This window comes from Ochotona princeps, chromosome 23 (assembly GCF_030435755.1).
Source record: "Ochotona princeps isolate mOchPri1 chromosome 23, mOchPri1.hap1, whole genome shotgun sequence".
Taxonomy (NCBI): domain Eukaryota; kingdom Metazoa; phylum Chordata; class Mammalia; order Lagomorpha; family Ochotonidae; genus Ochotona; species Ochotona princeps.
In genome coordinates, this window is record NC_080854.1 from 6915116 (window position 1) to 6941653 (window position 26538).

General features: G+C 40.1%; 2 protein-coding genes across 2 annotated transcripts in view; both read right to left on the reverse strand.

Annotated features, from left to right (window-relative positions):
* The window catches only part of IPO11 (importin 11), a 141810-nt gene that overhangs the window by 15446 nt on the left and 99826 nt on the right, over positions 1-26538 (reverse strand). The window contains exons 25-29 of the mRNA XM_058680020.1: positions 23817-23912; positions 22922-23035; positions 21685-21806; positions 6376-6471; positions 46-130 (exon numbers count right to left, since the gene is read on the reverse strand). Of these exons, the coding sequence (XP_058536003.1) occupies positions 46-130; positions 6376-6471; positions 21685-21806; positions 22922-23035; positions 23817-23912 (513 nt within the window). The remainder of the gene's footprint in view (positions 1-45; positions 131-6375; positions 6472-21684; positions 21807-22921; positions 23036-23816; positions 23913-26538) is intronic.
* Positions 14672-17529, reverse strand: LRRC70 (leucine rich repeat containing 70). The gene is made up of 2 exons (XM_036493757.2): positions 17391-17529; positions 14672-15783 (listed from the first exon to the last, which is right to left on the reverse strand). Exon 2 carries the CDS (start codon positions 15501-15503, stop codon positions 14925-14927), a length of 579 nt encoding a protein of 192 aa, XP_036349650.2. The 5' UTR covers positions 15504-15783; positions 17391-17529; the 3' UTR covers positions 14672-14924.

Below are 26538 nucleotides of genomic sequence, written 5' to 3' on the forward strand. Positions count from 1 at the left end.
TGACACATGGTGCTCAATTTTTAAAAGCACTTTTTTTTAACTTACCATCTTTTTCCTCTTATCTTGTTCTGTAGGTGGCTCTTCGTCCTCTGTCACTTTTGGTTCTTCAAGATTGGACATTAACATACAGCTGTAATTGAAAAAAAAAAACTCACATTTTAGATAACATATTGAAAAAAAGAACCCTCATGTTTTAGATAACATATTAAACAAGCTTATTTTAAGCTATAAAAACACATCTCAATTTAAAAGCGGCCGTAAAAAATGCTGTAGAGCATTTTACTTGGGCATTTAAGAGAGTAAGTTGTAAAATATTTATTTACAGGCAACTTTTGAAGCAAGTATCACTTGACAAAGCAAGGCATATGTTACAATTTAAATGAAAACTTCCTTAATCTTCATGCCTTCAGACTAGTATACAGGTAATAATTTGAACAGTAACACTAAAAGCTATATTATGGAACAGAGTACTTTCTGCTGCAGTCGGTGCCGAGGACTTGTCCTGAGAGTGCCCGTACCTGCAGGACAGTCACACACCACTTCCCTCGATTATCTGCACCAGTGCTTCTTACCATTAGCAAGCGTAACCGAAAGTTTCCTATTCAATCAAAACTGGTTCCAGAAAAACCAGAAATGAATACTGTCTGGTGAATAAATTTGATGGAACAAATTTCACTCCTTTCTATATTAGAACAGGAAAATTCAGTAATTTATCAGTCATGGGAGCCAAACCAATCAACTGTGGCAAAAAAAAAAAGTTCAATTTTGCATGTTTTGTAGCAAGTACTGGTGGAAGACAATTTCTGGCTCAGCTGTGTAAGTAACTTTTCATTTAGAGTTAAGGGCAAGTGCTGATACCAAGACAGCAAGAGCATAACCTCCTTAAAAGTCAGTGCACAACCCTGACCTCTCCAAGCTGCAATGCTTTTATACACCAAGACATAATAACCCAGTGTACCCGAAGTAGCCAGAAAATGGAACCCAGCACAAAGTGAGAAAATTACATTATTATTAACCCAAAAGCTATTTAACAAAGGGAAGTGTTGCAAAAATGCCTGCATGTCAGTTTGTATTTTAAATAAGACGATGGGGGCTGGAGGGCAAGTGTATAAGCAGCAGTTAGCTCCACCGCTGGATATGGCAGTTAGCCATATCCCTTAAGAGTGCCTGGGTAAGCCCTAGCTATCCACCTTCAATCCACAACCTGGCAGACAGCTGGTGATGCTACCTGGGCTCCTGCCAACAACTCGGGAAACTCGAACGGACTCCATGGCTCCTGGCTTCAGCCTGGCTCACTGTCTGTCTGCAGGCATTCAGGGAAAGAACCGGAAGATGGAACATTCATCAACCTTCTTCTCTATCTCTGCCTCTTTTTCTCTCACCCCTCTCCCCATCTCTCTGCCTTTCAGACAAAATGAAAATAATCTGTTAGAGAGAAAATGAGATGGGATGCCTCTACTCTAGCAATTTTTTTGGCCTGTTTTAGACCTGAATTCCCACTGCAAATGAACATGGATGTCCGTGGAGGCTGGCCACTCTGCACTGTATTCTCCCCTGCATTCCACAACCTGCTGACAACACGACTTGGACAATAAAACACTGTGTGCTGCTCTCCCTGACAGACTTCTCACACTAATAATGGAATTACTCTGGAGGTACATTTATACACACTTTTGTTTTTTCTTTCTTTCAATGATCAGAAACTACCTAAGGGCAGAGTATTCTTGCTTTGCAATTCTGAGTACTCATTTGAGTCTCTGGAAAGCCAAAAGAGAAAATTAAATGAGAACAACAAAGGACTTGGGGGCCTAAAGCTAAAATTCACTTGTAAGGAAATTCCCAATTAAAACTCAACTTTCATCTTGTTGACAAAGATTAAAGATAAGCAATCACATTAAACATAAAAGGCATGCGAATTAATAGATTTTTGAGTAAGCTAAAAGTGCATGAACCATGAATATAATTATGGTGACACTTATTAAACACTAATAACAGTTTAAAACTGGAATCACTACCCTGTGAATATATGCAGCCACTTCCCTATTTGACACCTGTGAAAGAAATTACTGAGTAAATCCAGGCATGCCTGCCAGCTAAAGCAGAATCTTTCTCAACAAGAAACTCTGACTAGCCACACACATATACCAACCACTGGGAATACAAAACAGGAAACCTATAAAATCACTTCTGGTTTAAAAGCTATTTGTACTAACACCTTTCACTTACTCGAACATAAACCGTGTTTTAAGTAATTCAGCTTCCTTACAGATGACAAAACCGGTGTGAATTTCTACCCTCGCTGAGCCCTCATCAACAGCACTTGCCCTCAACACTTCTTTGGCCTCATCAATTTTTCCCGATGTCAGAGGGTCCAACAGCGATGCTTCCAAGTTGCCCTGGTGTCAGCATGTAAGCAGCACCAGACCAGCTGCCTGCAGGGAGGCACCCCACCCCACCCTACCCCACAGCCCTTGGCCAAGCAAGGCAGTCCCAGGAGGCAGAGGCGGGGAACTCAGGTCACATTCTTAGGGTCTGAGACACCTTTGTTAAGGCACAGTCTGCTGGATCATACACCCACAGCTGCCTCTTTAGTAGGTCTGGGCAAGAACCGAGAATCTGATTCTCATCATTGACTCCATAATGTTGACGAAAGGGGTGACTCTAAACTGTTGCTGGGGAGCAGGGCGCATAGATTTTATTAGCCACAGTACTGTGCTGGACCAAACCACCAAAAGTGCTTTCTACTTAGATCTCTCTGGCATACATGAGACTGATTTCAGCAAATGATAAATATCTTTAATGCTATGCATCCTCCGAGCTTTCTTCTAGGCCGACATAAGACACTGTGGATGAGTCACCTCACGTGACACAACACTGGCGGACTTGTTCAGTCTGTCTCTGTACGGGATGCTTGGGTTACCTGCTTTTCATCAGCCTTCCTGACAGAACACTGAATCTACCTAGTTGTCCCCTTCTGCTAAGCCACCACATACTTCAGTCAAGCTGACTCCTGCCCCTGAGCCAATCACATGGCCATCCTTCTCCCCTGGCCAGTGACACACTCAGCTCCAGCACATTTAAGGTTTTCTGGTCTATCCAACGTAAGGGGAAGTCTGATGGAAGGATTTCTAGAAAAGGTCTGATTTAACCTTACAAAAAAACTTGTTTTTCTAATGGTGATGCCAGGGTCATACTAATCCTGAACTCACTTACTCATAGTTGTTTTTTGGTTAGACATGACTAATTCTTCATTGTTTAGGTTTAATGTCCTTTGACAATGTCTCATACGAACATCGATGAAAAAATCTCTTCTACGATCACTACAAGAGTCTTCTGAGAAACTTCTTTCCAGTTCCGGGAAATAAACACCATATATTTCCCATTATTTCTATTTTTCTGTCAGTGGTTAAAAGCTCAAAGTATATATCCACACGCCATTCAAGGTTTTTTTTCCTGAAGTTCATTCAATCATTTAGTAGTTTTCTGTTAAAGTGAGCATGTACTTTCCTAATGAGCTGCCTCAAATCCTGCTTTAATCACTAGACTGAATATAGACAATTAACTGAATGCTGTACATAAAAGAGCAGTACAAAGGGCCACCGAAGAAAAACAGAAGATGCAATGAACTCTTTCTATCAGAGTGCAAGCGAGTTCAGAGGCAGGCATGTGCCAAGCAGGGCAGGGCTGAAGGTCTGACTTCTAAGAGCTCATATGACAAAGCCACAAGTACAAAGGAGGTACACAAAGGCCACTGCTGTAGTTCAACAGCCTAAACCTCCACCCTGTGGTGCCAACAACCCGCATGGGTGCTGATCATGCCCCAGCTGCTCAACTTCCAATGCAGCTCTCTGCCGACAGCCTGGGAAAGCAGCAGAGATGGCCTAGGTCCTTGGGACCATGCATCCATGTGGGAGACCAGGAACAAGTCCCTGGCTCCCAGCTTTGAAATCAGCTTAGCTCTGGCTGTTGTGGCCATGTGAGAGGCGAACCCAGTGCATAAAAGCGTGCTCTTGCGCATTCGCACGCACGTTCTCTCTCCTTTCCTCCCTCCCTCTCTTCCTTCTCTCTGCCTTTCAAATAAAAATAAAGCTAAAAAAAAAAAAAAAAAAAGGAAGGTAAAAATGAGGAATGATGACGCCTACAAGAAAGAGGAAAAAAAAAAAACAGCTAGTGCTGGTACTATGGGTCAGCATGGAACAGAAGTGGAGCAGACCAAATCAAAGACACAGAGAAAGAAAACCCAGAGGAGGGGTGCCAGAGAAGACACCCACAGTTAGGACCATATACGTGGGTGACAACGTCAGAATCAGGGAACCAACGTTTCTTCAGTATTCCTGCCTCCATTTTAAAAGCCACCTGGTACCAGATGGAAAAGAAAAAAAGTGCTTAGAGAAGCTTAAGTTTTACCTTTGTTTCAAATAAAACTTACTGATAGCTAATATGGCTTTATATACCCAACATTTATTAAGCTTTCTAATCAGTTTTAGTGCTTTTATGCTTCCTCAAATGCTAAATTCTCCCTTCCTTTTTACCCCCCAAGCTTTGAAAAAAAGTTATCAATCTCAGTTCCTAATGATCCCGACAGCAAAATATTAAGGAAACAAAAAGAAAACAACCTGACTACACAAGAAGGCAAATGTCCAACATCATTAATGTTAATATGCTCTCCTAGCCTAACAAGCATCCCACTAACTGAAAGACTCCAAAAACCACTAAATTCTCTCAAAATGGAATTCTGCCTTGCTTTAATGGACTCATTTTTTTCTATGACTTCCCTATGAAAAACACCACCCCTGAGCCAAAAACAATCATCAACAGGCCTGGAGAAGAAAAAAAAAACAACATGGTACTGGGTTCCAGGTGTCCGGGAACACAGACACGCAGGTCTAAGCCCTTCTGCTTCGGATGTGTTTAAGGGCCAGCTTGCTTTTCTCACTTCCAACAACTTCACCCATGAGAGATCCAAGCTTTTCTTCACGGTGAGCCTGACACCAAGTCAGAAGACCATGGTTTCAGGCCTAACTGTGCACACATCCACGGTCACTGCACTTTCCCCAACTTTAGCATACTGACCTTTAGTATTCTAGAAGTGCAATCATTACTTCTGAACTTTATTTCCAGCTATTTCCATACTCTGTTCTCTTCCGTTTTCAATTTGTTAGGATTTTGTTTCTTCACCATCTTAACACACCTATCTGAAGACTGTTAACAAACACTACCTTTCCACGCACTTTGCTACAAAACAATCTAGCATTAGGCAGTTGTATGCTCTGCACAAAATACACAAAATTGTTTTTCCTTACTAGTGTTTTTCACTGTGCTACCAGCATTCTTCCCCATATTGTATTAAAAATCCAAAGAGAGGGACAAAATCTGAGCTTTCAATAAATACTTGTAATTTTGTCATATATTATGCATAAAAATACATTTACAGTCATGCCATATAAATACTTGCATGAACTTTTTAATAAAAATGTCCATATGCATCAATGTCTTTAACTGTCACTTTTAGTCATAAAGCTTTTTTCCCTTCACGTAAACTTCTATTTTCTCAAAAACCTAAGATGCATGTCAGACACATTTTGTTCATTTACATTTAGTAACATTCAACCACATTTATCTGGTTTCCATATTTTTTCACAAAATATGATTCAAATGGCATTCTTTCCCATATGGTCACTTTAAAGAGAAAAGAAAAACTAGTATGTTACTAATGAGAAGTCCAGCAGTCTGGGATCGCTTGAAGACTTGCTCATAGTGCATGAAATATGCCTTTCAGTAACAGCAATATTAAGAGGAAAGGCAGGACAATTTTATTAACTAGAAGAGGATACAACAATTTATTTTTAAAAGGATAAATTTTTGAATTCACAATTGTATGAAAATGTGATTATCAGCTTTCCTGATAACATAATTTTTCTCTTCTCCTAATGAATTTAATTTTAACTTCTCTTTTGCAACTAGCCAATAATCGTATTTCTTCCTAAGAACTTAAGAACATGAATGATGCTTCTACCAGAGAAATACAAAGGATTTCATCCTGTTTTCTCCATGGTTTGCTTGAAACACAGGGAAACTTTGTAAGTTAAAACACAGAATATGCTTAACACATCTTAAAAAAGAAAATTTACATAAAGCACATGTGCAATTTAAAAAAATGCCAAATCACACATAGAGAACATGGTGAGAACCAAGAAGCCCAGTTCAACATAATGCTGTAACATAAGCTGGTCAGATAATAAATGTAGGTAAAATGGTTTTTGGTATAAAACACCAAATTACAAAGTTTCTTTTCTGGTGATAGTGAGCAAAACTCAGGTAACACAGAGTCGCTTTTGCTCAAATCCAACTCTGGTTAATTAAATATCCACCTACTCTTTGTAAGTTCCTGTTTCAGAATCTTCAGTCATGACATCGTGTAGGCCCTCCACTGCGATGTTTATAATTCCACAGAATTTATCCTGGATAACACTAGAAAAGAGAAGAGCAAAAGAGGTTAACTGAAGTACTCGCAGCTGATTTCTTCTCTCCTAAACATTCTCTCAAATATGAAGAAGTATCTTAGCCGTGAAGATGAAACTTTCAAAATATACTTCCTAATCCTTTGCATAACAACTCAAATTTCTCTTTCATTTGGTTATTAATACTTTCAAATACTAGAGGAACAGATTAGATCAATATTTTAATCAACATTTTAATCTTACTGGCTTGTTTATGAAAAGAAAGATAGAGTGACAACAATTATAAAATAGTGTTCTTCCAAAAATGCTGTCAAGAAAAACTAAAGACAAGTCACAAGCTGGGAGACAAGATTTTTAGACTATGTTATCTGATAAAAGACACTGTGCTACAATATAAACAGGACTCTGAACGAAGATTTTCATTTTAAGATAGGCAAAAATTTAAATAGACTTCACCAGAAGACATATGGGTAGCGTATGAGTACCTGAAAAAATGTGCGATATATTCAGCCATCAGGGAAACACAAACTGAAATCATAGTAAGGTTTTAATTAAAAATAAAATCAAGAAGACTGATAATACCAAGTTATGGTTATAGTATCAGGAAGATCTCACACCTTGCTGTAAAGAATAAAAACAGCACAACAAGGGGACAGAAGGGGTTTGGCATGGCATTAAGCTACCAAATGAGACATCATATCTCATTTAGGACTGTGGGTTCAAGTCACATTTCTGCTTCTGATCCAACTCCCTGCAGGCATAACTGAGAAGGTAATGGAAGAGAGCCAAGGCGCTTTGGGTCCCTGCCATGAACATGCAAGTTCCAGATGAATTCCAGGTTCTAGACTCTGGCCTATCCAAGCTGGCTGCTGCAAACATTCATTTGGGAAGTAAATCTTCCGATTGTCCTTCTCTAGCTTTTCAAATCAACAAATTAATGTTTTTGTAAAACGGCACATCCATTTTGGAAAACATGCAGTCAGCTTTTATAAAGGTAAACACACACCACAGAACTAAGCGATTAACTCATGTGCCCAAAACCAAGACCTACACGGAGGACTTAGAACAGCTTTATTCCTCATCACCCCAAGTTGCAAACAACTCCAGTGTACATCAAGACAATGGATCAACATATTGCGGACCACTAGCGCATAATATTCACCAATAAAAAGGAACAGAGAAGACACATATTCAGTCATGGGGTGAATCTCTCAGAACAATGCTGCAAGAAGGCAGATCCAGAAGGGGACATGTGTGTGACCTTTTGGAGAGGCGGAAGTAATCGACTAGCGGTTGCCTGGCAATGAGACACAGGCAATAAGAGTGTTCCACACGTTGAGCATAGCTGTGGATACCACCATGTACATTTGTCAAAAGTACACACTTCAAAAACACCTTGTTAGACGTAAGCTATACCTGAGCCAATGTGACTTCAAAAGGAAAAAGGCACAACTACCCACCAGGATAGTAGATTATACTATCTGAACTTCAAACTAACTGCAAATGACTGAACTCCCACCCCCCCAGGGAACAGACAGCATCAATCCTGCATTACGAAGTATTCTTAATTTTTTAAGTTTGCAATACTTTACAGAGGGGTCATGGTTCCCCTTTGTAAAGCCAAAACTTGCTGTCTTTACCTTCAATTGTGATCAATTTGGAGAATTAAATAAGGAGATGGATAAAATAATAACTTGGAGATGTCATTCTAATACACTCTCACTTGTATCTAAACCCTACTGCAGGAGGATATATTTTGATGTCATTGTATTTCCTTTATTCAAAGTGTGTGAGAGGATCTAGTCAGATTACACACACATACTATGGCAAGGAACTTCACCATCTACAGAATGCCTACCTACTCCATATTTTGGTCCCTGTACTTTTAGGAAGAAAACAGGAAGGAAGGGGAAAAAAAAACAGCTAGGAAAGAACATAGACAAAACTTTCAATTAAACTTATAGGACAGTTTTACAAGCTGAAATCGACAATAGCTTTCATATTAACAGGCCAAAGAAAGGAAAAAAATCAATACTTAAATTAATTTTGAATTTTCAACTTCTCTTAAATCACACTGTAATTATACTTCAGATAACCTATCTGAAGTCACTGTTCCATAATTATAAGTTAAATAAAGGAGGGGAGTAAAGGTAGTACATTTTTAGGTGCAAAAAAGCCAACACCAAATAATTCACTTAATAGAATTTCTTTGCTTCTATGGCTTAATAGGGTCAAGAAAAGAATGTTCTTTGCTTTAAAGAGAGTCAGGGGAAGAAACATCAGAACTGGGACTTTTTCTTCTTTTAGATATTCCCCAGGAACTCTGTTGTAAACACTTTTGTCACTTAATGGAAATACACATCGCTTTACACAGTAAGACTCTGGACGGAAATGCATATTAATAAATCTAATCTCCCCGGCAAACACTGGCAAGGAAACAGGCTTAAGATTCATAGTGGAAATTCACTATTTTAAAAATAATACTGTTTCTTTTTTTATCTCAACTTAATGATCCTCAAACAGGCTGCTACACAATGTCTTCCCTCAGTACCTTCTGGAATGCGCACTCATTGGGCCCCCACCCCAACTAAAGCTATTACAAGTCTAAAAAATAACTGAAATGATCTGCATGCAACAAGAGGAGTGGAAAGTACCATCCGATGTGATTTTCCAGTTAATGACTGTTACAAAACTGAGAAAACTGGAGAAATCTCCTCCAATGTTTATTTTGGATATTTACAACAGTCACAGAATCAGTTCCTCTTTTTAAAAAAGTGATAAAAGATTTTCACAAAGATCTGCTAATTATTGTGGTTGGGGGGATATGACCTCACCACTGTAAACTTTGGAAAATTGTTACAAATAATTCAAATACAGTAACTGCAAGATAACCATCAAGATAAACCTTCAAAACAAAAATGTCAACTGTACTGATGTTATTAAAGTTGTGCAAAGAGGTACTTGAAGTCTTCAGTTCAATTCCTGGGGAAATCCTGTGTGTCACACGGCTCAGACCAAAAGGAAGACAATGCGCTCATGAAAATTAGAGTGACATAATCCAAACGGGATTTGGGGAAGAAGCAGAACCTAATACTAATGATTTCTAACAAGTATGTGCCCAGTCCAAGAAAGACTGCAACATTTGTCAGCATTTGTATAGCCCAGGTCTGGGGGCAGGCTTCAGCACCCACTGGCACACATGAGCACCAGGACAGGGCGTGCACCACACTCAGCTGGGCTAGGCTATAATATCCGCCAGCAAGAGCTGAGACTGAGGGCAAACCATGCCAAGCTAAGCTGGAGTATCCTAAGCATCTGCAATATCTGGCGCAGAAAATGGACCTGGAAGAACTTCGTGGATTCCCCTGCTAGACTACAGCTCCCACTGGGGAGTATGAGAGCCAGGGTTGGGGGCGGCTAAGATGGGCAAGACTGAAGCACCCCTGGCATACATATGGGCTGGACTTGGGGATGGGTCAGGCTGGGTTAGGTTCCTGCACTTGCTTGTGCTTGCCAGAGCTAGAATGGCTGTGAGACAGGCCAGGCCAGGCCAGGCCATGGCACTCACTGGTTCACATGAGAGCCAGGTGAGGAAAATGGACCAGGCTGGAAGCACTCACCAGTAAGTACTGTAGCACCCACCAGTGAGAGCTGGAATGGGTGTGGACCAATCAGGCTAGGCAGCAGTACCCGCTAGCGAGTGCTAGGACTTGAGCCAAACCATTTCTGTATACATGGCAGCATCCATAGGCACATACATGCATGTGCGTGGACACACACACACACACACACACACACACACACACACACACACAGGTTCATTGCTGGGAGCAGGCCTGGTAGGAGTACCTGGGGAATCCCCTGTAAGGATACAGGTCCTTCTGCTGATGAGCACAAGAGTTGGGGTTGAAGCAACCAGACCAGGCTAGCTTACAGCACATATTGGCATATATGTGGTCCAGATCTAAAGGTAGGCTTGACCAGGTCAGTCCACAGCACACACTGCCACAAGAGAGCATGCTGTATAGGCCAGGCCAGGTTGAACAGCAACACCCTCTGGTTCACATGAGGGCTGGGGTGGGCCAGCCTGGGCCAGGCTGCTGCACTCACTGGCTAGAGCTGAGACTGGGGGCAGGGCAGGGCTGAACTAGGTTACTGCATCTGCTAATAAGCCTAAGACTCAGGGCTGGGAACAGACCTTGTAAGGGAACTTTGGGGACTTCCCTGCAGGGCTGCTGCTTCCACTGGTGAGCATGAGAGCTGAGACCGGAAGCAGGATGGTCTGGGGTAGGCCAGCTAGGCTAAGCTGTAGCACAGTCTGGCAAGTGTCTGGACTGGGTGGGTACAAGTCATGTCAGTCTGTCCCACAGGATCCCCAGGCAAGCACAAGATCGAAGGCTGGGAGTGGGCCTGGAAGGGGAACTGCAGGGCACTGCTTTGCTAGGCTGCAGCTCCCACTGGTGAGCACAACAGACAGGGCTGGTGGTGGACCAAGATATGCAAGGCAGAGGAGCGTTGTGCACGCGTGTGAGCTGGGTGTGAGGGCAGGTCAGGCTGAGCTAAGCTGCAGTACTCATGATGTGGACATGAGAACCAGACAGGATGCAGGACAGATTTAGCTAGGCCACAGCATACATCAGCACATACAAAAAGTGGGGCCAGGGGACCTGGTGGGGTTTATTGGGGGTTACCCCCAACTAGGTTGTGGCACCTGCTGGTGTGCATGAAGATCAGGACTGTAGCGGGCTGGGCTGGGTTAGGCCACACCACCCATCGGTTTGCATGAGATATGGGGCAGGAGGCAGAACTGACCAGGCAGCTGCATCCACCAGTACATGCACTGCCTGGGGCAGCAGACTACCTGGCTGGCAAACACAAGAGTCAAATCTGAGGTTGCCTCAGGTGAGGTTTCTTGGGGGACTCTACAACCAGATCCCTGAACTCAAGCCCTGGCCACAAGGTTCAATATTGTGGTCTGACCTGACCTTGGAGTGCATGTACCGGGATTGGGCCTCCTCAGTTGCCTGTGCGATGGTCGGCATGCCAGATGCACACAGTGGACATGACGCCAGCTCACCTGGGCCAGCAGAGGATATCAAGTGACACATATGAGAATGGAAAAATTGGACCACTCTCCTGGCTAAACTCTGCAGAAAGTGTCTGAGTTTATGCTTGCACAATGAGGTGGACTTAGTCTACAGGCCTTGGAAAAATTTTCTCAGCCCTGGAGTAATGAAGATGATGACATCTCAGAGCTACCAAAACCACCTGAGTAACACCCTCAGAATACTTTTCCCACATCAGGTCTCTAAGGCTCTATCAAAGGACCAACTCCCACCCCTGGGGGGGCTGACTAGTTTGACAGCAAAGAGTGAGCCCCTCCACTTCCCTCCCTACAGACACAGGAAGCAAGAAAAAACTGAAGCATTTGCCCCACCCACCTTCTTCCATACCTTGACCTGCCCCATCCTAAACAGGAGTCAACATGAGGAGAGGCATGCTTCCCTCTCAACTATGGAAACAATGTTAAAAATAAAGTCAATATTTAAATGTGAAAATTAAAACACAAGGGGAAAAATCTCTCTAAAACAAAACACACACATGTGTATTTAAACTAACAACTTCATATAAATCAATGCCATTGGAGCATTTTGTTATAGCTTTAGAAATGTTATACTCAAGATGACCAAAAACACCTCGCTGGCCCACTCAGCGACACCGCTGTGAGATCTACAGGCTTTGGAGTACATCTCCAGCCTTCCCAGCCACTCCCATAAGAATCTCTTACTTACAGTACCCAACACCAAATTTACTAGTGCCTCCCCAACAAAAACAAAACAGAAAACCAGAACCAAATTTCCAAATTTGGCACTCTTCCAAACTTAAACTTCCTTCCAGCATCACCATCAGGAAATCATGCCAGAAACATGGGATTCCATTGCAACTTTCTTTCCACTCACCCATCTAACATGTAACTGTCAGATTTATCCTTGGGATGTTTACTTCTAATTCCTTCCAGTCCTACTTTTAACACTGTGCTACAAACTGTTTACGTCTCTGGTTCAAAATATGGCACAACTTCCTCATCTGGATCCTTTCATTTTCAAGCTAGGGTTTACACATATGTATGAAAAATGTAACAGACATGGGAAGGAACGGATGGACACACACATACATACACATACACACATATATACTCATTCAGAGCAAGAAAATTACTTTCTGCTAAAATACAGTGTCCTGGACTGTATCACGTGCTGCCCTAGGAGTGCACAGTAAGGAAATAAGGCACATCTGGGATGCAGCAGGTGTACTAAATAACTCGTTCATTCACACCGCTTTCACCAAGATATTTCCCTTTTCACTTGAGAGGCTTTCTTCATTAAAAATGTGCAGGCATGGACCCGGCATAATGGCTCAATGGTTAAATCCTCTCTCTGCAAGTGACAGGAACCGATATGAGTGCCAGTTCCTATCCCAGCTGCTCCACTTCCCATCTAGCTCCCTAAAGCCTGGGAAAACAACGGAGGACAGCTCAAAGCCTTAGGACCCTGCATCAACATGGGAGACACAGAGGAGACTCCTGCCTTCGCACCGGCTCAGCTCTGGCCGCTGCTGCCATTCAGGGAGTGAATCAGCAGATGGAGATCTTTCCCTCTGTCTCTCTTCTCTATAAATCTGATCTGCCTTTCCAATGAAAATAAATTGTTTTGTTTTTTTTTTAAAGTGCACATACAAGCCTGTCAGCTTTCTCAAAGTGAGCACTAGTGAGAGGATGCTAATTTTAAACATGACTGTTGAGACAACACACTACTGGCATAAAAAAATGGATCTATTACCTTATTATGTATTCTATAACTGAAATCAGTAAGAAAGCAGATAATAATAATTAAAAAAAACCCTGATTCATAACTCTTTCACTGGCCTAAGAGCTTGTAGGAAGGTCCAGCAATGAAAAGACAAATACAAACTTCACTGAGGAAATCAGTATTCGGTAGGACATGGGAATAAAAATAAATAAAAATAAAAATAAATCTAGTTATACATGTTACAGCTTTCTGGTTTGTCGCATACGCCCCACACTACCTCCTCTTAGCTGAAAGAGTGTATGATGCCACAAGGAGATACGCGTTTTCTGGCCTGTAGGTCAGTAACAGGAAACACGCAAAGGAGTTGGACCCTTGTACAGAAAGAGAAGGCCCATGGGACCTAAGGAAGCACACGAGGACCACACAGGTAAGAAAGGCTCCCTGTTGTTTTTCAGACGCTTGTGAAAGATTCCCTAAGCTCCCCCTTTTTCTCTTTCTGCTGCCAAGATACAAATTTGTGTGATTTTATTGTTATCTGTGGCCATGCTGTTTGAGATAACTGGGTAAAAATATCCTGACCATAACATGCTGGTTTTGTGCCACTTCAAAGCTTACAACACTGGGTCTCATTTCTGTTTCTTCATCTGGCAGTTGGGAACACAAACCTGCCTACTTTGTATATGATTCACACATCAGCAAAAGTTTTTAAAAAGTTTCTGTAACCTAGGGACACATGAATACAAATGGGATCTGACTGCATTTACTAGCACTTGGAAGATTCCTAAAATAAAGTGTCCTGAGCAACAGGAAAAAAGAGAGAAGAACAGGAAAAAAGAGAGAAGAAGCTGTTTAATTACGGCTAAGAATACACAGAGGGCCACAGGCAAGCTCAACAAATGCTCCTGAAAGAGGACTCCAACTAAAAGTGCAATGCTGAGGGAGAATAAAGGGGCAGCAAGGGTTCTTTTTTTTCCCACTACTTTTAAGTTCCGTTAAGTTTCCTCACTCTCCCACAATGTCTACTCTGACCCCTAAGGAATTTCTGTCTCTGACAATCTAGTTTTGAAGTTCCTTTTCACATAGCCATTTCTTATTTTCACATGATAAATTCATAGCAATCTCCAACAACAGTACTTACTATACTATATGGTATCATATACCTCTTTCAGATTTTTAAACTACCAAAAATTAGAACCATGTCTATTTTTTTCCACAATTATAATCCTGACACTATGAAATCAGAAGCAGCAGCTCTGGACAGATGCAAAGCATGTTACAGGCTATGAAAATCTGGGCTCGTTAATCTCTCTAAGTTTCTTACCCACACAATGCAGAGAGCCCTACTTAATACGACTGTTTTATGAATTAAATGTGATTAGATCTGATGCATTCAGCATACTGCTTGGCACACAAAAACATGGGCCACTACTCCTTAAGGCCTATCAAAGTAAATATTTGCTGAATGAATACACTATTCACAAATTTAAAAATATATAATTTTTAATTATGCCAAAGCTCATATAATGCATATTTCCAAGCATACAATTCCCAAGTATATAATTCTATTTAGAGGCTTCAGTTTTACTGACATCCATAGCACTTGAGGAAAAAAAAAAAAAAAAAGACATTCTCTTAGAGTCACTGTGTAGCTCAACTACAAAGCAGAATGTTCAAATAGAATGACCTGTGCCTCACTTTCAGAAACAACTGGTTTATTAAGCTGAATCTGCTCCTGACCAGGGTTTTGGAGAGAATTCGGGGAAGGGTTATAAATTGAAGCAGTTACATTATATTTGGCTGACTGATAAAAGCTGTAGTATTCAAGTCTATTTTCCCCTGAGTTTTCTTGTGGTGTTAATTTATGCTTAAACTGAACAACTTTGTAGATGAGAAAAATGATTAAAACACAAGCTAAAATGAAAAAAGCTAGCAAAATGTCAAAAGCCTCATTCAACTTTTCAACTTCTTGTATACAAATCAGAGATGTTTTTCCTGACACAGAAGCTGTGTCTGTCGGTAGGGCACTGTGTTTTTCCAAGTTCAAGTTAACAGAGGATGTCAGCTGTATCTGAACAGGTAACCCTGCAGTAGTCTCTAATGGACCACCAAAGGTATTCTCTGGAAAAGATCTACTGGCAGGTGAAGTATGAATTTGCTCCCAGAAAGTAACGCTCTCAGTTTCAGCATTTTCCAAATGTTTCCCACTTGTGGTTACTTTATGCCAGGCCATCATTAACGCAGTCCTCTGGTGACGAGTGTGATGACACGCACAGCCTCAGCTCCGGGTACTGCTGTGGGAGATGCAGTGCAATCTGTAATGTCAGTCGGATTAACGGGACGCAGTGCTCTGCCACGCACGGATGGGAGATTCTGACTAGAGATGTTTAGAGCAATGGCTGAAGACGCTAGCCAGTCTCGAAGGCCCCAAAGGTTGCAGCCACATTCCCAAGGATTAGAATTTGCCTGAAGATGAGTCAATGAAGACAAGGGCTTAAGGACCCTTGGATGTAAGTCTGTAAGATCATTAAATGACAGATTAAGGATCTTCAGAGATGCTCCCATGTTGTCAAATTCATCATTATCAGCGCCAATTATTCCATTTCCATCTAACTAAAGGGACAGTAAATCCTTTTACAAACTGAATGTATCAGAATTGATTCTTTCTAAATCATTTTGATTTAGGATCAAATATTTAAGGTGATTAATTATACTAAATCCATTCCTAGTAATATTTCTAATTGTTGAATTTTTCAAGAGGAGAGAAACTAAGTCCTTCCAAAGCAAAGGACTGCAGTCCTTCAACACGGTAACAAGACCGTCTTCTCGGCTGCTCAAACACTTCTAAAGTACTTGATGACACTTTTGCTAAGTTATTTCTTTCCACAAGCAAACAAAGTTTCCAAGATGCTAAAGGCCTGAGTCTGGTATTCTCAAAGTACCTTTGACTGATCAATCAAGTACCCCAACAGCAACCTTCCCAACAAAGAGACTGAGGCCATTTCCCCGCAGATTTAAGCACTGAATAGAAACTAAATCACTGAATTCTTCCTCTTGCAACAAAACACACTTGATGTGGCAGTAAATATAAATGATAAAGATTTTTTTATTTATTTATTATTTTTAATTCATTGTATCACATTGTATTATGTGACACAGTTTCATGGGTACTGGGATTCTCCCCACCCCTCCCCAAACCCTCCCACCATGGTGGATTCCTCCACCTTGTTGCATAACCACAGTTCAAGTTCAGTTGAGATTCCCCCATTAATAATAAAGATTTAAAAGTCCCTTAAGTATTCCTGTATCTAAGCATTTCTATAAAATTACCAATTAGATTTTAAAAAAATTTATCAATTGAACAAAGGCTTTAGGATACTAATGTGCAATGTCAGAATTATGCAAATACAAAGCTACAAGAGAATGAAGCCCACTTAATTTGCTCTCAGTTATATATTATTTGCAATCAGATACAGAAAAATTATATCTTCAGGAAAGTTCTTAGGATTACTTGAAAGGCCTAAGTCTCAGCAGGTAACTTATCTAGCAGTGCACAGCTGGCAAACAGATGTACATCCATGTATGTCTTTAAGGATTAGTAATACAAGGAAACAAATAACAAGTAGAAACGGTCCTGAACAAGCAGGGAAACCATAATCCAAAACGGCCCTGTTCCTGATTTCTCTCCTCTTATCAGAATTGACTCTAAAAAGGGAATGAAAAACTTAAATGGTCAAGAAGTTCCTAAGATGAAATTTTTCTAATACTGAAATGTACTGTATTTTATTAGGATTAGCCTAATAACACATCATAAATCATACTACGATGAGATACGAAGAGAATATAAAAATAATGTTTGGCATATAGCCCAGCATTATCAATATCTCTGGTTACTAATCCAGTTATTGCCTGAAAAAAGGATAATTCAAGCTTAATAAACTGCAAATGTTTGCTAAGTTAATTAAAAATATTCACTGTAACAAAGGTGATAAATGATGTAGGAATATAGTCTTTGTATATAAGTCCCTTTATCGATTTTGAATTTAACATCAACTAGCATAATGAAAAATACACATTCATGACAGAACACTTAAGTTAAATAAATTTAAATAAATAATCTTACCAAGAAGAGGAAATTCACATCATTAGCATTCAGTTACCAAGGAAAGGTTTTCTTTCGCAGCCTGAAGAACGACATTTCTGAACGCCGTTGCTCTGAGGCTCTGCTCCTGACCTCCACTTTTGTTTTTTTAAAGTCAGTTTTCTCAGGAAACACCACTCTTCACACTGGTTCCTCTACAGTCAGTGTGTGAAACAGAGGTTGCCATGGATACAGGAAACTGAGTGGCAGGAAGTAATTTTATCTGTATTTCCAATGTATTGTTCAAAGGAAATCTTGGGAATTTATCTTTTCAGAACGCAGTTTTCCTGATGCAGACCTCTAAACATCATATGTAATCTTTAAAAAAGTACCTAAATTTCTAGATATTTCCCTTATCTGTAACTCCTTTCAAATAGATCGATCTCTTTTTTTAAAAATTACAGATATGAGAGGCAAAGACACATTTTGAGGGTAAGACTTATCTAATGAAGAGACATGATTGCAAAGAAGCCCTAAATGAAACGGAGCAAACACTTAGCAGCACCTTCAAGCACAACAACATCCATCACAGATGACGCAGAGGGAAAGTGCATCGCCACAGGAAAACTGCTCCAATTAATTTGTAGGGCAATATCCCCATTGAGCCACTGGTGCTAAAGACCATCCAATAGATCGTATCAAACCACTACAAAAAGAGCCAGAGTTCCACACAACGTATCAACTGTGATAATCAAACTTCTCACTTGTGTGAAAAGTAATTCTATGACACACCTATTTTTCAAACTACAATGAGTAACAGGTTCCTGCCACCCAGCCTGCTAACCCTACCATCTACACTGCTTCCAACTGCTGTGGTCTCTCACGCTTACGCTCTGCCCCATCGTGCTGGAAGGCAGACAGCTGATGGCCATCTATCAGTGTATAGATCATGTTAGTGTCTACTCTCACACAGGCATCAAGCGATTCAAACAAATTTCACATACAGTACCGCACCAGTTCCCTGAAGTGTTTGCTAACAAATTAAACTTGACAAAAGAAAACTTATATGTGGGACCACATGCCTTTAAAAAGTGATTTCAAAATTTTTTTCTAAAACAACTCTCTAATAAAGAAAATGCTACAGAGTGGGAAATAGGTTCTTGAAATGTGAGTTCTTTTAGAGGTATTTTAGGGGACATCACTGTGCCATAAGAGGTTAAGCCAATGCCTGTGAGACCAGCAAGGCATATCAAAATGCCTGCTTGAGTTCTAGCTATCTGTTTACTTGCAATCCAGCTCTCTACTAGAGATTGGGCAACAGCTGGCTTAAGTACTTATGGTCCCATGCTCAAAACAAGGGAAAGCATGAGCATCCAAATAGAAAAACACATACACTATCAATAAAACAAGAGAAATGTGAGCTGCCTAGAGAGCCTGAATTACAACCCCTTTTCAGGAACCAAATTAACAATCACAATCTTTCTTTAAGCTTCATTGTAGATTCTTGGTAACATTTTGAATGAAGGAAAGGAGGCTGATCACAGATTTTTTTTTTTTTAAAGATTTATTTATTTTTATTGGAAAGCAGATATACAAAAAGGAGGAGAAACAGAGAGGAAGATCTTTCATCCAATGATTCACTCCCTCAGTGACCACAGTGGCTGGAGCTGAGCTGAAGCCAAGAGCCCGGAACCTCTTCTGGATCTCCCACACGGGTGAAGGGTCCCAGGTCTAGGGTCATCCCAGACCACCACCCCCAGGCAACAAGCAGGAAGCTGGTTGGGAACCTGGGCTCCCAGGATTTCAACCGGTGCCTTTATGGGATCCCAGCATGTGGTAGGTCAGGACCTCAGCCACTTGTGATGCCCAAACTGCCCCAGCGGTGGCCAGGGGGCGTTCCCACACACAGGACTTCATTCTTCTGAATACTTCCTTGCTTTCTGGCCTTCGCAGGTTAACCTTGTGTTCTCCATTTCACACCTAGAAAGTACTCTCGTTTCTTTTTGTGCAAAGTCATTTCCAGACTTGACAGAGAGGGGAAAAAATTTTTTCGAAAACAACAAAATGTTTAACTGACTGACAACTGAAACTGACTGTCATGCACACGGGAGTGCTCATACGCACTGTTAAATAGCAGCATTGCCACTGAAGGATTACTGAGTAGTGATTTTCCAATGACTACTTTTAACCTCCATGCATCTGAGAACCTAGCCTTTGCTAATCACCATTATGGTTTCATTACTTCTAAACTGAAAAATCTCAATATAAAACCAAAGGCAAACGGGAACAACATCCCAGTAAAATGACAACAGAAGACTAAACCAATGAACAACCCATTCCTAAAATGACAGGACCAAAGTACCACCCATACATATTAAACTCTGAATGTAAATGGCTTAAGCTCAATCAAACATCATAGATTAATAGACTGGATTAAAAAACAAAACCCATCTGTTTATTGTCTGGAGGAGACACACTTCAACAAAGATCAGTGGAAACTATATCACATGTTGTTTTGTTGTTTTCTGTTGGTTTCACCTCTTCAAACACTCTCTTCTGATTAAATCATTCAATGACTCGTAGATCATACAGCAGCATCATTTTCTTCAAAAAGGATCTTGATTTTCATTTCTTCAGTGACACATCAGTCATTTAATAGCATGTTATTTAACTTCGTGGTGTTGTTAATTTCTTTTTTCTCCTGTTGTTGATTTTGTTTTGTGGCTTTTCATTTAAGGGGATGTATAGTAACTATGTAATGGGGACCACCAAATCCAGATGTGAGGTAACAATGCAGTATGCATCTCTACTTCCAGATCAAAGTTGGACTCCCAATAAAACTGTTAACTATCTTGACAATAGGATGCTGGACTCTCTGCCATTGTCCATGCCCACACTGATGAACATATGACTGTGTATGAAGAACTATACTATAGTAATGATATAGGGGAACTCAGTGAAGGGGAGGGAGTTGAGAGGGGTTAAGGGAAATCCCAAGGCTTAGGGAACTATATCATTAAATGATAATAAAACGAAGTAAAATGTGTTTAAAAATGCCATCATTGTTTAGGAGTTCATAAATGGAGCGGACTTTGAGAAGACTGTACATGGCACATACACAGAAATGTGTCAATCAGCCATGCAGCGGGGGGACCCTCACTTGTGCACACAGACACCAGGTTCAAGAAAACTGTTCCAAAGAAAAAGGAATGTCCCATATTACATCTGATTGTGGCTGTTCAGAAAACATAACAAGGATAGAGAATTACGATACAAGTTCTGAAAGTAGGTAATATACAAGTTATATATAAGTGGATTCTTGCATCACTTTCTAAAATGCACAAACTGAATATGGATGAGGCCTAGTAATTGTCAAATAAAGTTACAAACTAAGTACAAAAAAAAGTTTGTAATGCCAAATTCCAAAAAGATGGAATTAAAACATTGTTATTCTTTAAATGTCTAAAACCAAACATTCTGTACCTGTTCTTTGGAAGTAAGAACTTAAGCATACAATAATGAGACTTCATTTACAAAAGAAAAAAATAATCTGGCAAACATTCTTAGAGTTAATTCAAAATTCAAAACTTTATTTTTATGTAATAAATTATTATTTAACAATACTATTTATTATTTAATTTTTGAAATGTTGATTTTGAAATATTTACTATGTGTATATAAAAAGAACATTAAAATAAGTGTAAAAAATCCAGTGATTATAAAAGTCACAAGGATAGGGCCTGGCGGCGAGGCCTAGCAGCTAAAGTCCTCGCCTTGAACACCCCGGGATCCCATATGGGCACCAGTTCTAATCCCAGCAGCTCCACTTCCCATCCAGCTCCCTGCTTGTGGCCTGGGAAGGCAGTCAAGGACGGCCCAAGGCCTTGGGACCCTGCACCCATGTGGGAGACCCGGAAGAGGTTCCTGGTTCCCGGCTTCGGATCAGCGCAGCACCAGTCCGTTGCGGCTCACTTGGGGAGTGAAGCATCGGACGGAGGATCTTCCTCTCTGTCTCTCCTCCTTTCTGTATATCTGACTTTGTAATAAAAATAAATAAATCTTTAAAAAAAGTCACAAGGATATAAAATGAAAAATTAATAAATCAAATTAAGCTGGTGCCCACAACACTAAAGAGTGAATATATACCTTTCCAAATCTAGACTAACTCCTGTCACAACATTATCTGCTAATATCAACACCCATGTATTTAAAAGCAACGCTACCCAGCAGTACACACAAGCTATCACCAAAAATAGTGTTAATCACAATGCTTTTTTTTTTTTTAAATTTCCATGCTGCTTTAAAGTAACAAACAGAACAAAACAGAAGCCCTCACCTGTTATCAGATGGCAGGAGAGACAGCAGAGCCAGAGCTGAAAGCTTCCTCCTCTCAGGCTGTGTGATGTTGTCCATCCGATCCACCCACATCTCAATCATGTTTCCCAAGAGCTGATCCATCTGCAAAACAGATGGGGCAACAACCCAAAATATTTGAATCATTATCAATGATAAGCACTGTTAAAAACTAGATTTTCGGGCCCGGCGGCGTGGCCTAGCGGCTAAAGTCCTCGCCTTGAACGCCCCGGGATCCCATATGGGTGTAGGTTCTAATCCCAGCAGCTCCACTTCCCATCCAGCTTCCTGCTTGTGGCCTGGGAAAGTAGTCGAGGACAGCCCAAAGCTTTGGGACCCTCAACCGCGTGGGAGACCCGGAAGAGGTTCCTGGTTCCCGGCATCGGATCGGCACAGCACCGGCCCGTTGCGGCTCACTTGGGGAGTGAATCATCAGATGGAACATCTTCCTCTCTGTCTCTCCTCCTCTCCCTGTATATCTGACTTTGCAATAAAAATAAATCTTAAAAAAAAATCAATATGCTAATGAAATTCTCTCCTATCAAACAAGCCAGGGATCCTTTATAAGATTAGTCTAATGTTAGAGAAACTGCATATATTCTAAAATGTATACTTTCTTACACTCAATTTCCTTAAGTTATCTATTTCTTTCAATCACATATCTGAAGATTTCACAATTTTCTTATTCCAGAAATATTAAATATATTTCATGTACTTCATCTTACAAATGTCAATAAACTGAAACAATCTTATTTGATCATAGAAATAGTCTTAAGTTACCAACTCACTTAAGAATGTTTAGAACTTATCCATTATTTCAGCATCTACTAAACCTTCTCTGAAAATTTTGCACAATTATTAGGAAAAATCTCTCAATCTATGGCATTAACATAAGTTCATTAAAAGAATACAACAAAACAGGTACAAGATTAGAAATACCTCTATATCAAATTATGTATCATTAACAAGAAACAGCAAGCATAAATTATATTGTATTGATGGCTATGTAGAATAAAATTACCTATTCTGGGCGAGAGTAAGCTCTGAGAGTTTCATTTGCTTTTTACACATTTTCTTTTCATTCTTCTAATCCACATTACGAGCATAACAAATTATTAAAGACCAAAGTAACATTTTAAACATTACAAAAAAATTTTGCAAGGATTCATTACTTCACCTATATTTGGGTAAAGAACTCCTCAAAATTAGCTGATTCTTACCTCCTGATTAAATTTTTGTGCCATCTCATTGAGCAGTGAAGAAAAGAAACCAGTATTTTGTAGCAGGACTCGACCCATAACACCAAGATAAGTGGACATCACTACAGGATACCTCTAAGCAATCAACACATAGCAACTGTTACATGATGTTACAGTACAGATTATAAAACAATTATAAACAATCATCAATACAGCAACAATCACCAAAGTTATTACAATATTTTCCTTCAAATTGCTCCCCATCAGAATGAACAGGCACCAACTGCCCAAATCCTAATTAGTTAACCAAGTATGTATTACAATCAGATTATATGTACTAAATACATAGACCTGAGTTACATTTGCATCATATATACATATAATAAAGACATACTTACCAATAGACTAAATTATTTTAAATATTCCTAACATATAGGAATACATTCATTTAGAAATGAAATTAGAAAGAGCAGTGGTTTCACACATTCACTCTGTAACACTATGAGAGGTGTTCAGAAGTCTGTAGATACTGCTTATTATGGGGAAAAAAAACTTTCTATGAACATTTTAAAGTACCTTCAATACTAGCACTAATTTTCCCCCTGCTAGTCACAATAGTTAAGCACTGAAATTAAGCCGTAAGCCATTGCTCCACCTCAGATCACTGTGAGTGGGTACACACTCCACACGTGGTAAAGATAAAATGTCAAAGAAAGTCAACAATGTCCTGTGTGGAGAAAGAAAAGGCAAAGGTGTGTAACTCTCCTGGAAATCTACTTAATTTTGAAATTATAAGACCCCCTTTACTTTTACACTTTATAATTTTTTAAAAAAATTATCAAATGGCTTGTTGAATCATAATAATTAAAGTGAGAACTCTGGAGTCCAACGCTATATTATTTAAGAGAACTCTTACCTCCCCTTCTAGAATACCCCTGAAAACGCAGGGTAAAATTGGCTGAAACATTTGCGGGCCTAACACTGGGTTCACTTTAAGAGCATTTTCCACAACCTAAAAATCAGAAAGACAAAGTGGTAACGTTCAATACTACCAAGTCAGCTTCATGGAAATCACAGGCAAACAAAATGTACTAAATAACAGACCTGAGAATACCTCTCAAACCTGAGAATACGAGGAGGCTCTTAAAAAGCTGAGAAATGTAGATTAACTTCTAATTTCATTGTCCATGATGTTTTTTGAACCCCATACATACACAATGCAGTATTCAGGCACTACACATAGTTTACAAGACAAAACACTAAAAAAACTGCACTCTGATAGAAAGTGTAGAGTTTAGACATAGCTATAATCACATTGTGACAACTTAAGGTATCACACTGTTAATATAAGAATTGCATTAAACAACTAACTTGAACTTTAAGTAACTATTAGAGAATGTTGCAATTGTAAAAAAAGCAAAAGGTATTTTAAAATTATTTACTTTTAATAATAAAAAAGAAAGCTGTGGACATCTCTCATTGCCCTCCAACAAATCTACACTTAATCTCATTATGAAACCGGAGAAAAGGACTTTCGTATATATATGGCATATTTACGTATAAATCATTCTATTTTAGTTATATGGATTATTTGTTGCATTGACACACGTGAAAGCTTGTATTAGAAAAAAATATATACTTCCATTTTTATTTGAAAGACAAGCGAGACAAAAGACAGAAAACAGTAAAGAATGCCCCATCTCTCTGGTTACCTCTAGCAATGCCCGCAAGAGCCAAAGCTAAGCCACACCTGAGCCAGAATCCCGGATCTCAACTCAGGTTTCCCACACAGGCAGGAGTTCCCAAGCAGTTGAGCTATCAATGTCTGCCTACAGGGTCTGCGGAAGGCTGGTACTGAAGGGAAGGCATACGCAAACCCAGGCACCGATTCAGCATTCAACACCTGCCCAGAAATTACTCTTACATGATGAGATGTTTCCTTCTGTAGAACATAAGCAAGCACAAAATTTCTACAAAGGCTAAGTTTTTGTTTTTGTTCGACTTTTTAGGGAGAAAGAGTGGCAGAACATCTGCTTGAGGCTTCCAGCCCAAGAACTTGTGTGTGTGTGTGGGGGGGGGACCCCAGCCAATGCAGCTGTGGACACGTCCCGCCCCCGTGCAGGTCCGGCTTCTCTGATGACTTGCACACCTGTGTCCCGATCTACTACTGGGCTTCTGAGTGACACTGGCCTTTACTAGGCACCACTACTCCATGCAGAGAGGATTTCAGCATTTCCAGTTTCTGCTCGTTATGTGCAAACAAGACATTCTGAAGACCATGGGCGATCAGAAACATCCCCATGCATTTTGAAACCTCTTCAAGCTAAGAAATAACTACTTTGCAAATAACTACGAGGTACACAAATAAAAACATTCAATTTTGAGTGAGAAATGAAATAAACATCCAAAGGCAATATTAAGAAATATTAAAATTTTGCTGTAGGGACCAGATTTCACCTACAGACTAAAATCAATGAAATTGTAAAAAAGCAGAATTAAACATGAATTCAATAAAACTTGTTTTTTAAAAATATATCTGTGAGGAAAGATAAACATGGAAGATTTGTCAGTGCAGATGTCATCAGTGTCCGGGTCTCCCACGAGCGTGCAGGGTCCCAAGGCGCTGGGCCAATCTCTTCTGCTTTCCCAGGCCATACGCAGGGAGCTGGGAGGGAAGTGGAAGAGCCGGGACATGAAGCTCTCAAAAGGGATCCAGGCATTTGCAAGGTGGGGATTTAGCCACTGGGCCATGGCTCCCGGCCCTCAAGCAGAATCTTAATCACTGTACCACATACATCAACAGCTATTTTTTAAAAATCATAAGAACTGTACAAATCTCCAAGTTCTAAACTAATACAGATGCAGCGCATCCTCAAAGATCTAGGCCCCTCTGTGCCTTACCGCGAGACAGCTTTCTTCTCCCATTCCTGTCTTTGTTCCATTCCTTAATCAAAAGTCTTACATAATGCTTCTTGCTTAGTTATTGCAATCACTCTAAAGCTGTATATACGGATAGTACTCCAACGTACGGTTAAATATGTTTGGCACCTCCAAACATCAGTTGCCAATCACTTTTTATTAGCATTTGCTATTTCTTATAAACACAACTTTAGCACCTTAACTTTCACTCATTTGACTTCTGAATACACTTGCAACACAATGTGTTTCTAAAATCCCTCTGGAAAACACAGACTTATCTGCACTTAGCAATTAACTTTCGCACCTGAGGTTTTTACTGCACCCGAGTAGGCTAAAAGCCTGAATCCTTGTCAGAATGTATCTGTGTTCATGTCATTGTTCCAGCACTAACTAGCCAGGTGATCTCGGAAAAGTGACTTATCTCCCATGATGTGATTTCTCACATGCTCGAAAGAGGGCAAATGCTCCCAGTATCATGTTTATGTCAGAATTAAATAAATGTTTTGTATTTAGAAACAGACACAGAAAATGAAAATATTACCATCTATCTTTTAAGATTTACTTATTAGAAAGACATTATGTCCACACACTGGCTCACTTCCCAAATGCCCACAACAGCCAGGAGCAGGCCAGGCTAGAGCTGAGCGGGAGCCAGGAACTCCATCCAGGCCTCCCACTTGGGAGACAGGAACTCAGTATGTCAGCCATCATCTACTGCG